At 38.2% G+C, this 14253-nt stretch overlaps 2 protein-coding genes across 12 annotated transcripts in view; one reads left to right on the forward strand and one right to left on the reverse strand.

Annotated features, from left to right (window-relative positions):
• LRIG2 (leucine rich repeats and immunoglobulin like domains 2) overlaps positions 1 to 14253 on the reverse strand; it is an 84276-nt gene that overhangs the window by 51806 nt on the left and 18217 nt on the right. For 10 of the 11 annotated variants that reach the window (XR_010410783.1, XR_006794399.3, XM_064588619.1 and 7 more), the window contains one exon: positions 1167 to 1232. The exons of the other annotated variant lie outside the window; for it this stretch is intronic. Coding sequence is in view for 6 of the 10 variants with exons in the window: in XM_064588619.1 (XP_064444689.1) it covers positions 1167 to 1232 (66 nt within the window). In the remaining 4 variants the exon portion in view is untranslated. The remainder of the gene's footprint in view (positions 1 to 1166; positions 1233 to 14253) is intronic. 11 annotated transcript variants of the gene reach the window in all.
• LOC123858506 (small ribosomal subunit protein eS27-like) lies at positions 3753 to 3914 on the forward strand. Its single transcript, XM_045895542.2, has one exon. It carries the CDS (start codon positions 3753 to 3755, stop codon positions 3912 to 3914), a length of 162 nt encoding a protein of 53 aa, XP_045751498.2.

Raw genomic sequence — 14253 nt, forward strand, 5'->3', positions numbered from 1 at the left:
AACCAGAAGTAAAAGGCCTCCCAGAAAACAGCCAAAGTTACAAAGTCCATGTCATAAAGCTCATGCATTTCCCACTTTCTTCGGTGTCTACTCTTTTAGCCAAATAAGCTTGTCAATTTATTTATTCAGTGCACAGCAGATCAAAACCAGTCAATTTGGAGCAGAGACAGAGGGAATTCAAGGACAATGAGACATGAAGAAGTTACCCCTGTCAGCAAGAAGTTAAAAAGAAAAATAAATCTGAAGGTTCTGGCGTTTTAGCATACAGGCAAACAGGCCTCAATAGTTGTGCCTCTGAAAACATCACAATGCAGTAACTGATACTAGTAGTATTTTAGAAAATTGCCTCCAAAAAATACATACTAATACATCTCAGTATTAAAGGAAAAACTTCAGTGAAGTGGAAATTGAACTATATTAACCACCACATTACAGACAATACAAAAACACTCATTTCACGTAAATCTTATTTTTTTAAGTAGGCTCCACGCTGGGGATAGATAATGATAGCTACCTGAGATCAAGAGTCAGACACTTAACCACCCAGGTACGCCCACGTTACTCTGCTTTAGACATGATGCTTGTATCTTAGACAAGTCAAGACATAAAAAAATTTACACAACAGAGAATTTCATTGGCTGAAACTGGCAAAAAACAAGCAAAATTATTTACTCTGAAAAGGGGGAAAAAAATCTTACTTTTGATCCCAAGAAAGTAGATAGAATAATTATTTCTACACAGTTTGCAACTAATCACCAACCTAATGGCGCAATGCCCGGGGAGTCTGTAACAGTAGCAAAGCCAAAGACAACAGTTTAGGTTTTTAAACAATATCTTTGCAATTTTTTCCGTCAATTTTTTGACAGCAGGGCGCCTGGGTGGCTCAGTTGGTTAAGCGACTGCCTTCGGCTCAGGTCATGATCCTGGAGTCCCGGGATCGAGTCCCGCATCCCACATCGGGCTCGCTGCTCAGCGGGGAGTCTGCTTCTCCCTCTGACCCTCCTCCCTCTCCTGCTCTCTGTCTCTCATTCTATCTGTCTCAAATAAATAAATAAAATCTTTAAAAAAAATTTTTTTTGACAGCATTTCTGGATTAAACATCCTCAAATTCATAATTCATCAAATCCACCCTAAGAGTTTAATTTAAACAAATAAAAATAACTTACACTTCTTGTAATGTTTGAGATTCCAAGCTGATGTTCCAGTTAGACAACCGATTATGACTCAGATCCCTAATGGAGGACGAAAGATCATTCTTAATTTAGTGTTGGAAAAGAGACTTAAAGAAAAAAAAAAAAACTAAAACATAATCTAAAAGCCCTATCAAATGTGAATTTGAATAGTACACACAAAAAGAAGAAATGTTTACAAAGCATGAATAAATACCTAGATTTTAAAATAGCTATTTTAACTTTTTCTTCATTTATATGAGGGTTTTTTTTTAACTAGGGAATATATTCACATGGTTCAATAATCAGAAAGTATAAAAAGAAATAAAGTTTAAATCTCCCATCCTGTCAGTCATACGATTTCCCTCCCCAAAAGCAACAAATGAAAATACACCATTTCTTGTGCAGCCTGCCAGATATTTTATGCATGCACCAGCAAAATTTTACAAAAATGGTAGAATAATTTACACACTAATTTGCCCTTAGTCTTTTCGCTTAATAATACATCTGGGTAGATCATTCCACAGCAATATTAAAGAGTTCTTTCATCCCTTTTAGTGATTATCTTATACTTTTATTGTAATGGACTACACTGTATATATTTTTGAAAAAAATATACTTTTTAAAGTAACATACTACATAACATATTGTAATATATAATATTGTAATGTACTGCATTATACTTTAGCAGTAGATAAAAGAAGATCGATTTCACAAGTCAAGATAGTGAGCTTCTATATTAGAAATGAGGTTGACCATATCCTCAACAGAGATACGGTCTTCCTAAAAAAAGCAATCTAGCTTTGGGGAAGAAAAATCCATCTCCAAATTATGTTAATGATGATGATTGGTGGTCAGGCACTCTTCTATGCACTTTATACATATTAACTGCCTAAATCCACACACTACCTTATGAGGCAAATACTTTTACAGTCCTCACTTGCCTAAGACAAAAACAGGCAGAGAGATTAATAATTTGTCAATCCAAGGTAGTTGGATTGTAGCTAGTAAGTGAGGAAGCCATAAACTTGAAATTCCATCTCACTTCTAGCAAGCACTTTGTTAGATATAGCAGAGATTTCACTGAAATTAGTCATGAGTCTAAATATTTAAATAGGCTTTAAAAATTCACCTTGATGTTTCCTGGCATCTTTACAAGGCTGAAGTGGAATCCAGCCCACACAAGCTGTCTGCCCAAGTGACGTATTAAACGTTACAATATGGCTAGCAATAGGGGCACACTAGAGAAACGTAACGGATCACTGTCTCTCACTGCGCCACCACGAGCAGCTGACAGATGCATGCAGGTCTGAGTGATGTCTCTATCAGAGAACAGTTTGCTCTCAGCCAGATTCATGTCTGTCCATCTGTAAAACTTAGCCACTTTCATTTAGGAGCTTAACTTACACTATAAGATAACTAAAGCCAGATGAAACCATCCCTTTTCCACAACAGTTCTAACACCTTTATTCCAAGATACCTGGCACCAGGTATCAGCTCAAGAAAACTCATGACTAGGGAGGGGTATGCACTGGGAAATTTGAGAGATAAAAATAGGAATTTGCTCCACATAAAAACCTTATATTCAGATGCTTTCATCCAACTCACACTTGCTAGTAAACAACACTGGATTTTATACAAGTGAAAAGAGACTTATTGTGGCATTTCAACTAAAATTCAGCTCTTGTAATTTAAGTTCAATAGTCCACATTCTGCTCCAAGGTGGCTGGTCTGGCAACTATCATCTATGTAGCAGGCTAGCATAGTATGATTTAATTCCATAGCTGATGCTTGCTAAAATTTCACTTCTTCCCTTCTACAGATTAAGAGCTTTCATTTTAATCATAACAGTGCTTCTAATGCCTTTCCAAACCCTAATCTCTCTGGCAATGTAACTCTTGACCATAATCATCTACAGTTCTCTCATGGATGTCAATGACCAGATAATCACTTTTAAAGAAAACTATTATTAAAGAAATCTAAAGCAATCAAGTTAACTCACCTTACACATGGTATAACCTACTTTGTATTAAGTATCAGTGAAAACTGTCCAGTGTCTCTACTGGGGGAAAGGGTACGATTTTCTCTATCTCTTTGAAGAACCTCTAAAGGCTTTTTTTTTTTTTTTTACAGATTTTTATTTATTTATTTGACAGAGACACAGCGAGAGAGGGAACACAAGCAGGGGGAGTGGGAGAGGGAGAAGCAGGCTCTCCGAGGAGCAGGGAGCCCGATGCGGGGCTCGATCCCAGGACCCTGGGATCATGACCTGAGCCGAAGGCAGACGCTTAACAACTGAGCCACAAAGGCGCCCCTCTAAAGGCTTTCTGACAGAACCCAAAGGATACTGGAAAGACTTTGGAGCCTCTCGACAGGATAACGCTGTCTTAAGAACATATGCCTCCAGTGCTGCAAGCCCAATCGCGTGCTGCTCACTAGGGGTGTTGCCTCAGAGATCAGACTGTCTGCACTCGATAAAGGATTAACAGGCTTTTGGCTAGAGATTTACTACACCCGTCCTTGGAAGAGGAAAAGAGAAAACATAAAAAGAAACAGCTAGTTCAAAGCCCATATTCCTATTTTATGGAAGTAAAATGTCCACGTTGTTACAAGATCACCGCGGTGCTCAGCCATGCTCAGATGGTGGTTACTTGGGTAGGCTGTTCAACAGTGTTGTGCCAGCCAACAGGAGGAAAGGTCAGACTCACAGAGGGGTGTTCTTCATTGAGAAGAAAGCAACACTAATGATCCACACAACCTCCTGAATTTGTGTTGTACTGCAGAAAGCCTCATCAGTTCAGCAATTCCAGTTAATCTACCAAAATAATGTAATTATGTTTAATTTTGTAAGGTACACAATGGTGATCTATTTTGGTCCCAGTTTTTCTTTTTTTTAGATTTTATTTATTTGACAGAGAGAGACATAGTGAGAGAGGGAACACAAGCAGGGGGAGTGGGAGAGGGAGAAGCAGGCCTCCCGTGGAGGGAGCGCGATGCGGGGCTCGATCCCAGGACCCTGGGATCATGACCTGAGCCGAAGGCAGAGCTTAACGACTGAGCCACCCAGGAGCCCCTGGTCTCAGTTTTTCAATAAAGTTTTGATTATGGACAAAAAAAAGAATATATGCCTCAGAGATCAGAACCCCATATCCACATTAGGTGGCATTTTAAAACACTAACAGTGAGGGCGCCTGGGTGGCTCAGTCGGTTAAGCGACTGCCTTCGGCTCAGGTCATGATCCTGGAGTCCCTGGATCGAGTCCCGCATCAGGCTCCCTGCTCGGCAGGGAGTCTGCTTCTCCCTCTCCCACTCCCCCTGCTTGTGTTCCCTCTCTCACTGTGTCTTTCTCTGTCAAATAAATAAATAAAATCTTTAAACAAACAAACAAATAAATAAATAAATAAAACACTAACCGTGAACTACAATACACTCCCAAAGTAGCACTATCATAGAAAGCAACTACGGTAGTTCCCCCACTCCCCCTTATCCACAGTTTGGCTTTCTATGGTTTCAATTGCTCACAGTCAACCCTGCTCTGGAAGCAGATGATCCTAACGCTAGGTCACAACGCCTACATCATTCACTTTACTTCATCTCATCACATGGGCATTTGATCATCACATGGGCATTTGATCATCACAAGAAAAGAAGGGTGAGTACAGTATGGTAAGGTGTTTTGAGAGAGAGACCACTTTCATATAACTATTACCGTATATGGTTATAATTGTTTTTTATTATTGCTGTTAATGTCTTGTATGGTGCCTAATTTATAAATTAAACCTTATCATAGGTATGTATAAGAAAAAACATAGTATATATAGGGTTCAATGCTATCTACGGTTTCAGGCATCCGCTGGGAGTCTCAGAATGTATCTCCTGTGAATATGGGGGAAGGGAAACTACTATAGTAAAAATCTGTATAGTTGTTTGAGTTATCAAAATACCAGGTGTCTAAAATTATATGGATTGATCTGATCATCAGCTAGTCATGCAATAAACATTTACTGAACCATGTGCCAGGCCCTGTGCTAAGTACTAGGGTTACAAATTGCCAACTTTAGTAACCTTTTTGTCTTTTTGGAAAGCAGTATTTAAGTACTCAGAGTCACTGGAAAACTAAAGATAGATTCAACATTGACTTAACCATTCCCCCTCCTCCCTAGAAATGTATGCATTCTTTTATACCTAAATTTCCCTCTGGAATTTAATCATGACATGTGCATATATGGGAGTGCACAGACACACCCTTGCTTTCCATAACCATACCCTTCCTCTTTTTTTTTTTTTTTTTTTAAGTACTTCAAGGGGCGCCTGGGTGGCTCAGTCGGTTAAGCGTCTGCCTTCAGCTCCGGTTGTGATCTCGAGGTCCTGGGACTGAGGCCCTCGTCAGGCTCCCTGCTCAGAGGGTAGCCTGCTTCTCCCTCTCCCACAGCTGGTCCCCCTACTTGTGCTCTCTCATGTGTGTTCTCTAATAAATAAAATCTTTAAAAAATAAAAAATAAAGGGTGCCTAGGTGGCTCAGTTGGTTAAATGAATGCCTTACGCTCAGGTCATGATCCCAGAGTCCCAGGACTGAGTCCTGCATCAGGCTCCCTGCTCAGCAGGGAGTCTGCTTCTCCCTCTGACCCTCTCCCCTCTCGTGCTCTCTCACTCTCTCTCTCTCTAATAAATAAAATCTTTAAAAAATAAAAATAAAAAATAAAAAAATAATAAAGAACTTCAAAAAGGCTGAAGAAGACTAAGACTGGAAGACTTTGACTATCAGATGTAAAATTCTTAGACTGGGGTGCCTGGGTGGCTCAGTCGTTAAGCGTCTGCCTTCGGCTCAGGTTATGATCCCAAGGTCCTGGGATCGAGCCCCACATCGAGCCCCACATCGGGCTCCCTGCTCCGCGGGAAGCCTGCTTCTCCCTCTCCCACTCCCCCTGCTTGTGTTCCCTCTCTCGCTGTGTCTCTGTCAAATAAATAAAATCTTTTAAAAATAAATAAAACTCTTAGATTAAGAATTTGGATACTTAAAGTCTCTCACCATTCTTCCCAATGGCAAAGCATTAATTCCATTTAATTTGCATAAGCTAATGCTGGTTTGTCAGGTTTTGGGTTTTTTTTTTAAGCGAAAGTCCTGAAATGGAGAACTGTCTTCCAAATATTTTCAACTTGAATATCCCTAAAATGTACTGAAAAACTTGAAGTAATCTAATGCTTGATAAACAAAACCTAAGAGTCTAGCTTTGTAACAGTCAATAATCCTTTATTTTTAAACACCACTAATATCTGAATATTTATGGACATGATGCTTGGAGAGTAAAGATCTCAGAGAAGGCCTTATCTCAATGTGTTGTAAACTCCGCTCCCACGCATGCTAACTTACAGGGATGTAGCTGTAATAAGTAATGAATTATTAAAGTTCTTGATATCATGTGGAGTCAGACGTGCCATTAATGTAGTCACTTAGTAGCATCAGGGTGTAAATAATTTATAGAATGTACAGAGCAATCACAACACTCTGAGGAGGGGAATCAAAATCTGCAAGCTAATTGCAAAAAAGTCCTACAGCAACACAGATACAGAGGTTTTCTTCTGCCCAGTCACATGTGTACACTTTTGAGTCACCATCAATCTTTTTCATTTTTGAGAATCTGCAACACTAAATAGACTATGCTGTGAACTTCAACAATAACAATACTTCAGTGAAAAGGGCCCTTCACAAAAGTTAAAAGTTAAGAACATATCATATCCAACAGTTTAGGTATGTCAATGCTTTACATATTTATCCAGCGTAATTTGCCCTTTTGTTTTTTTTTTTTAGAGAGAGTGCGGGGGGGGGGGGGGGCACAGAGGGAGAGAGAAAATCTCCAGCATGGAGCCTGGCAAGAGGCTGCACTGAGCATGGAGCCTGGTGAGAGGCTCGATCCCACAATCGAGATCATGACCTGAGCCAAAATCAAGAGTTGGCTGGTTAACCGACTGAGCTACCCAGGAACCCAAGACAGGGATTCCTGTTCACAAAAGAAAGGTCAGGGGCACCTGGGTGGTTCCTGGAAGCATTTCTGTTTTTCGGTTGAATAAGAGATGGCTAGAGATATTGGGTAAATTATCTTTAGGATAAACGAGATTTTATTATAGCATGAAGCATAATGTGATTCCAAATTAAATTTTCTCTCCTTAATTTACTCTATTTATTTGTAATACACTGTACAACACTTTTTACATGAATCCAAAAAGTTGGAGGTGGTAGGAAGATGGCAGCTTTCATTTCAAGAATCAGAGGCAGGTTTTATTTTCTTCCATTATATTTTCACTGGGTTCTTAATGACTGAAAATATTGTTTTATTGGAAGGAATACAACGACAAAACAGGAAATAGGAATCCTACAGTTACATTTTTTTTTTATTTAAATTCAATTAGCCAACATACAGTACATAGTTAGTTTCTGATGTAATGTTCAATGGACAGTTACATTTAAGAATAGTTTCCATGTGGCCAGTTCTGGGGCCTTGGGCAAAGCATTCAACCTCTCTAATCATCAGTCTCTTCTAACATTAAATAAGAACACTGTACCAATCTCACTCAACTGCTCAGGAAATTAAAAGAATATATATCAAATGCTTAGCATACAAATGAGTATGTATATAATAACTTATTACTGGATTGAAATACAGTGATGGTCAAGCACTGTCACTTCTTCTGAGTATTTATCTATTATATATGCAGACACAATCCATTTCCCAAGGTAAAACCTTAATTAATTGGAACTACTCCCCTACATTAACTTAAAAGTAGTAAACTAAATATTGCTTATGAATTCCAATTTTATGAGAAAGATTCCAAAACAAGGCAATCCACCAAACATTTGGTCAAGTTATTAAAGTACGTACCTATACCACAAGATTTGATGTTTTATAATTACCCAGTGATACCTCTATGGATCTATTCTATATACGGCCACATAATTATGAAGCGGTATCTACCAGGAATTTACTGGAATAGCAAAATCACAAAATAAAATCTAAATGTTTATTAAAATGGGATCACTTAAATACCTTATTAAAGTTCCATACAATAGAAATCTCTGCAGCCAGTAAAAAAGAATAACACATTTTTTTAAGATTTTATTTATTTAAGATAAATAAAGCAGCGAGGAGCAGAGGAAAAGGGAGAAGCAGACTCCCCACCGAGCAGGGAGTCCGATACTATGCGGGGCTCCAGGATCATGACCTGAGCTGAAGGCAGTCGCTCAACTGACTGAGCCACCCAGGCGCCCCAAGAATAACACATTTATTTACACATGGTACACAGTATGGCTTCGTGTATGTGCAGGCACATGTGCATTTCAAAGGAAAAAATAGATATGGTGTGTAGAACTTCAAGAAGTACACACAAGAAATGGTTAACAGTGGGTTTTCCTTAGGTGGAACAAAGGAACTGTTATTTTTCCACTTTATATGCTCCTGTACTGTTTTAATAGTCTACCATGGGAAAATATTGTCTAAATATAAAAATAAACTCACATATAAAATCTATCTACAACTAAGAATGTGACTAGAAAAGATTTTAATTCAATTACTTTTCTAAGAGATTAGACTTCTTTCTACAGAATATTTTCAAAATGCCCTAGGTTGACCAAATCAGCTTAATTACGAACTGGACAAAAGGGGAAAAAAAAAAAAACTAACTAGACGGTTCTCTTATATTTCTAATCAGTAATATACCTCAGAAAGATAGTGGAAAATGCAAATGTACTAGACTGTTTTTGGACTGATTTATGAAACAGTAAATTCCATTTTAGAACCTAGTGTATGGCCTTCAAATTTCAAACCAGTGAACAGAGTTTAAGTTTTAGCAAGCAGTACAAAGCCATGGCCTACTAATAAAATAATAATTCAGCAATAGCAGAACAAATGCTGTTGCTTATACATGAAAATATACAGAAAGGTATGCATTTTCCATCATTATTAGTAAGCATTTTCTGCATATCAACTGGGTTCACGTCTTTGTACCAGACTATATTTTATTTAAGTCATTATAAAGATTTTCTAGGAGTGAATGGATATTAAAACAAGTTATCTTCCAGACTATATTTTATTTAAGTCATTATAAAGATTTTCTAGGAGTGAATGGACATTAAAACAAGTTATCACCTACATTATTGGTAGAAAAGGAAGGTCTAATCAAAGACAAGCATTAGTTGGGTTTCTCATTATTAATGTAACCCATCATTCCTTAATATCTGCATAGTTTAACTTGGCACAAAATCTAGTATCTCTTCAAATAACCATACTTATGTTCAGGGTTGGTTATGCTCTTCCTGAAGCAACCTGCCAAGATTCTGATTATATAAGCAAGGTGTAATAGTGATTTTGAAAATAGGTATGTAAAAAATAAAAATGTATAAAAGGAACCCATAGTTAAGAAGTATTGTTACAAATTTATTTATACCACACTTCACTAATGTTGCACTATTTATGATTTAACTTTAAAACTGCTAATCACCACTAGTTATTCTGACAGTTATTCCTGCAGTTAAGTTTGTTACAAATAACATAATTTCTTCTTTGGGGAAAAGCTGGGGAAGGACAAGGAAAGGAGAAAGGTAAAGAATACACACACTTTAAAAAAAAAAAAAGGTTTAGGGACGCCTGGGTGGCTCAGTTGGTTAAGCGTCTGCCTTCAGCTCAGGTCATAATCCCAGGGTCCTGGGATCGAGTCCCGCATCGGGCTCCTTGCTCAGCGGGGAGCCTGCTTCTCCCTCTTCCACTCCCCCTGCTTGTGCTCTCTGACAAATAAATAAAATCTTAAAAAAAAAAAAAAAAGGTTTATAGCAAAGTAAAGGTTGCATTAACTATTCTATTCCTCTGATTTTTGTCCCAAACATGAAATTAATAATTTAGATAGGATGTAGTTATTTAAACTGCTTTTATTTTTTATTTGCATCAGCTGAACATGTTAATACTTTTGATGACTGGAATATTACAGAATAAACAAGCTGAGTCACTTACTTTGACATCGAAAAGAGAATACTGCATAAGAATTCAGATATTTTGGGGGCACCTGGGTGGCTCAGTTGGTTAAGCGACTGCCTTCGGCTCAGGTCATAATCCTGGAGTCCCAGGATCGATTCCTGCATTGGGCTCCCTGCTCAGCAGGGAGTCTGTTTCTCCCTCTTACCCTCCCCCCTCTCATGCTCTCTCATTCTCTCTCAAATAAATAAATAAAATCTTTAAAAAATATATACATATATTTTTGCTAAACTGTTAATATGATGTGTTTTCTCTACTGCCAAATGCCCATATTCCATTAGGATTGAAGGGCCTTTAAAAAATAAAATAACCATATAAAATGTCATGGACCAAAGATGAGGGGAATGTATTTTCTAGCATCAGGAAGAAATGATTATCTTAATATACAAGTAAGTTTTTGAATATCCGTGTGCTGAATATATATGTTGTATATCAAGAAATGCAAAATATTTTTAATATAATGAAACATAAGGACAATATTCTCTATAAAAATGTGTCCTTCAAAGCACAAAGGACTTTCAAAGAATTAAGGAAAGCACAGATCTCAATTAACATTCAATAAGCAACAACTGTCTGTGGTTCAGTGGTTCTCCATCACTGCTGCAGGCATCCTAAGGGAAGACTCTAACGTACTGATGCTGGGGTCTCACCCTAAACCAATCAAATCAGAATCACTGGAGTGTGGAGCCCAAGCATTGGTATTCTGTAAAAGCTCTCCAGGTGACAGTCTAAGGTGCAGTCAGCACTGAGAACCACTGCACTAGTCCAGAAATCTAGTAACCCAAAGCTGTGGCCAGAGGATGCTCTGTTAAGATTCTCTCAATTCTTTTCCTTTTCTTGCCCTACAATAAATCTGTGAGTCAACAAAGACTTGACACCTACCATTTGTCAGGCAACACACTAAGCAGACATAAACAAAACAGACATTTTTGGAGTTTATATGCTCCCTCTTGGAGTTTATAGAATGAGCTTAAACTAAAGCCTCACTGGCACCGAGATGCCACTAAATTCTATTCACTATCAAGATGAAATTCCTATAAAGTAAATTCCTGGGGCACCTGGGTGGCTCAGTTGGTTGAGCGTCAAGATTCTTGGTTTTGGCTCAGGTCATGATCTCAGGGTCATGGGATCAATTTAGCCCCACATGGGCTCCACACTCAACACACGGAGTCTGCTTGGGATTCTCTCCTTCTCTCTCTGCCCCTCCCCTGGTGCACACACTCTCTCTCTCTCTTTAAAAAAAAAAAAAAAATTCCAGGGGTGCCTGGGTAGCTCCGTCGGTTGAGCACCTAACTCTTGGTTTCAGCTGGGGTCTGGTCTCAGCATCGTGAGATAGAGCCTCGCATCTGGCTCTGCACTCAGTGGGGAGTCTGCTTGGGTTTCTCTCTCCCTCTTCCTCTGCCCCCCATAATGCCACACGTGTGCACGCACACGCTCTTATCTCTCACTGAAATAATTTTTTCTAAAAATTCCTATTTGTACCACAGGAGGGTGGGATAAAAGGGTAAAGGAAGAAATGGATGCTTTTATTTCTATTTAATACATTTCTGTTTTGCCCTTTTTAAATGAGTATATATGCCCTCTCATAATTTATATATGCTTTTTGAAATAAGACTTTTGTTTTTTTTCAAGATTTTGTTTTTAAGTAATCTCTACACCCAACATGGCACTCACACTTACAAGATCAAGAGCTGCATGTTCCATTGACCAAGCCAGCCAGGTGCCCCAAAATGAGATTTTTAAAATGCATTCGTAGATAAATGCAGCAAGACATATCAGTTGATTCTTTGATAACCTTTGACTACGTATTTCACTGGAGAGGAGTGGGATTTGGGCTTGGGTGTGAGAGTCCATAGGCAAAGCTAATGACCCTAGGTTTCTTTTCTTTGCAGTTACAGCCTTGTTTTATTCCTAATCCCTTAGCTATTGTTTCCACACCCAGCAAAATCTCATCAGAAAGGGCAAAGGTTGAAGGTAAAAATCCTTAGGGATATAAAGAGCACACTGTGGCTCTTCTTTCCAAGTGGTTCCAACATCTAAAATTAAGTGCCACTCAGGTCAAGGCAAGCACTGGAAGTAAAGTTAATTAACCAAAGAGACTACACAAACAAAAGCAATCAAAACACTTTCCTTCTACCAAATGATAAAAACCAAAATTTTTAACAATAATTAGTGCTAGGTAAAGTGTGATAAGATAGGCACTCTCACAGTGCCAAAAGAAGTTTAAATTGTTACCTTATGCTGGATTCCATGTAAAATATCAAGATAATTCAGGGTAGACCTGTATTAACAACCAACCCTAAATGATCTGCAGCAAATAATGTATTAATTCAGATTTCTTAAGGCTCTCTCATTGTAGGCTTTCTTCTTAGGTACCTTCTGAACTAACCAAAAATGCCTAAGATTGCTAAAGATTTCATGGGATCACATCTTCTGTTTACCACTCCCCCAGATAGACCAGGATAAAGATGAAATATGTTAAATCTTTAATGCAATGAAAGAAAAACACACTGTATATGCTTTGAAATGATTTTTGGAAGTGAAAAGGTTCATTGTAACAGCAGTATGCAAGCCAAGGTCAATATATGTTAGATTCTGGAAACACTATGGTAGCATATTCCCTTTCCCCCCCAATGTACTTTAGGAATTTACCAGTAGGTCTGTTTCTTTCGAAGAATAAAACTGGTGTTTCTCCTAGCGTCTGGAAAGATAAGGTATGTGAAAGACGAAATGTCTTCTCAAGTATCCCAACTCCAGAAACAGGTAGCTGCTGTGCAGGTTGGAATGAAGTTGTGCAGGCTAAAAACTCCTCAAACCACAGCTGCAAGCCATGACACTCTGTGTGCAACTGATTATCCACTAATAGTTAGTAAATATCTAAGAGATGCTGCAAAGCCCTATAAAAACAAAGATGATCAGAATAAATGAAGATTATTTGTGCATGGAAAAGTTTCTGGTACACTCAAACAAAACATCCCACATAGAGTAAGATGAGAACTAGAGTTAGCAGTAACTTAATGTGCCTATATTGAGAATTTTTCTTTTTGTTAAAAAGAAAAAGATGATGTTAAAATGCAAATAATAGGCTAATACCCTGATTCATTCACAGTGTTTACTATGGAAAATGAGGTGCCTTGAAAAGAAACCATCTAATAAAATATATAAAAGACTAGAGAAGCAAATGAGAAAAGATTGCTTTGAATTTGTCTTGATCTCTCCCTCCTCAGAAGACACAACCACACACTTTAATTCAATTATTTACTACATTCATTCAACAAATATTTTGAGTACTTACTGCTGATCACTGTTTCTCTACAGCAATGAACAGACAAAAATCCAGGGCCTCATTATACTTACAATCTACTGAAAAGAAGACAAAGTAAAATATGTAGCATGTCAGAAAATGATGCCTGCTAAAGACAAAAAGAGGGCCAAGGATTTGGGATTGTCTCTGCGAGAGTAGAGATAACCTCAAAGTCCTGAGATGCTTGTGGAGACTGGTGTAAACAAGAATCAAGGGCATGACACTGGTGCTGATGGTCTCATGGCAGATACTGATTGGTGGGGAGAATGTGAGGGTGAGAGGAATGAAGACGTAGGGAATCTTTCCAGTTCTTCTTTACTCTGAAGTGTTGACTTGGAACAGGGTAATATTATCCAGAGCATGAAGAGTTGCCTCTGATTTCTGCCCTATGGAAGCCGAGAAGCCAAGAGAAGAAGTCCTACCTAGGTTTGATCACAAAGTGAACCAGCTTTCTAAACTCACTGTATGCTCAGTTCCATATAGCCAATCTTTCTTCTCTCTTAAGAAGTATGGTGAAAATAACACGGACACAACAAAATGGATGGAGGAAGTAGAAAATAAAGGCTGATAGTAATAAATAAATGAGGTAAATGAGGGACCTTAGTAGAAAGGAAATCACATCTGCACTGTTTTTAAAAGGACTCCTTTTCAGTTCACCACCTTGTGGTTTAAAGCAATTAAAGTTCTTTTCACATTCCAGCGAGATTATCCAACTAAAGAGTATCAAATTATGTCAGTGTTATGTTTCTGCCTCTCACAG

Source organism: Mirounga angustirostris, unplaced genomic scaffold (genome assembly GCF_029215605.1).
Source record: "Mirounga angustirostris isolate CCGP_5_RB_7025 unplaced genomic scaffold, mMirAng1.0.hap1 SCAF_4, whole genome shotgun sequence".
NCBI lineage: Eukaryota > Metazoa > Chordata > Mammalia > Carnivora > Phocidae > Mirounga > Mirounga angustirostris.

Bases quoted from the DNA above. Each gene is read 5' to 3' on its own strand.
- LOC123858506 (XM_045895542.2), top strand. From the start codon at position 3,753: ATGGAAGTAAAATGTCCACGTTGTTACAAGATCACCGCGGTGCTCAGC.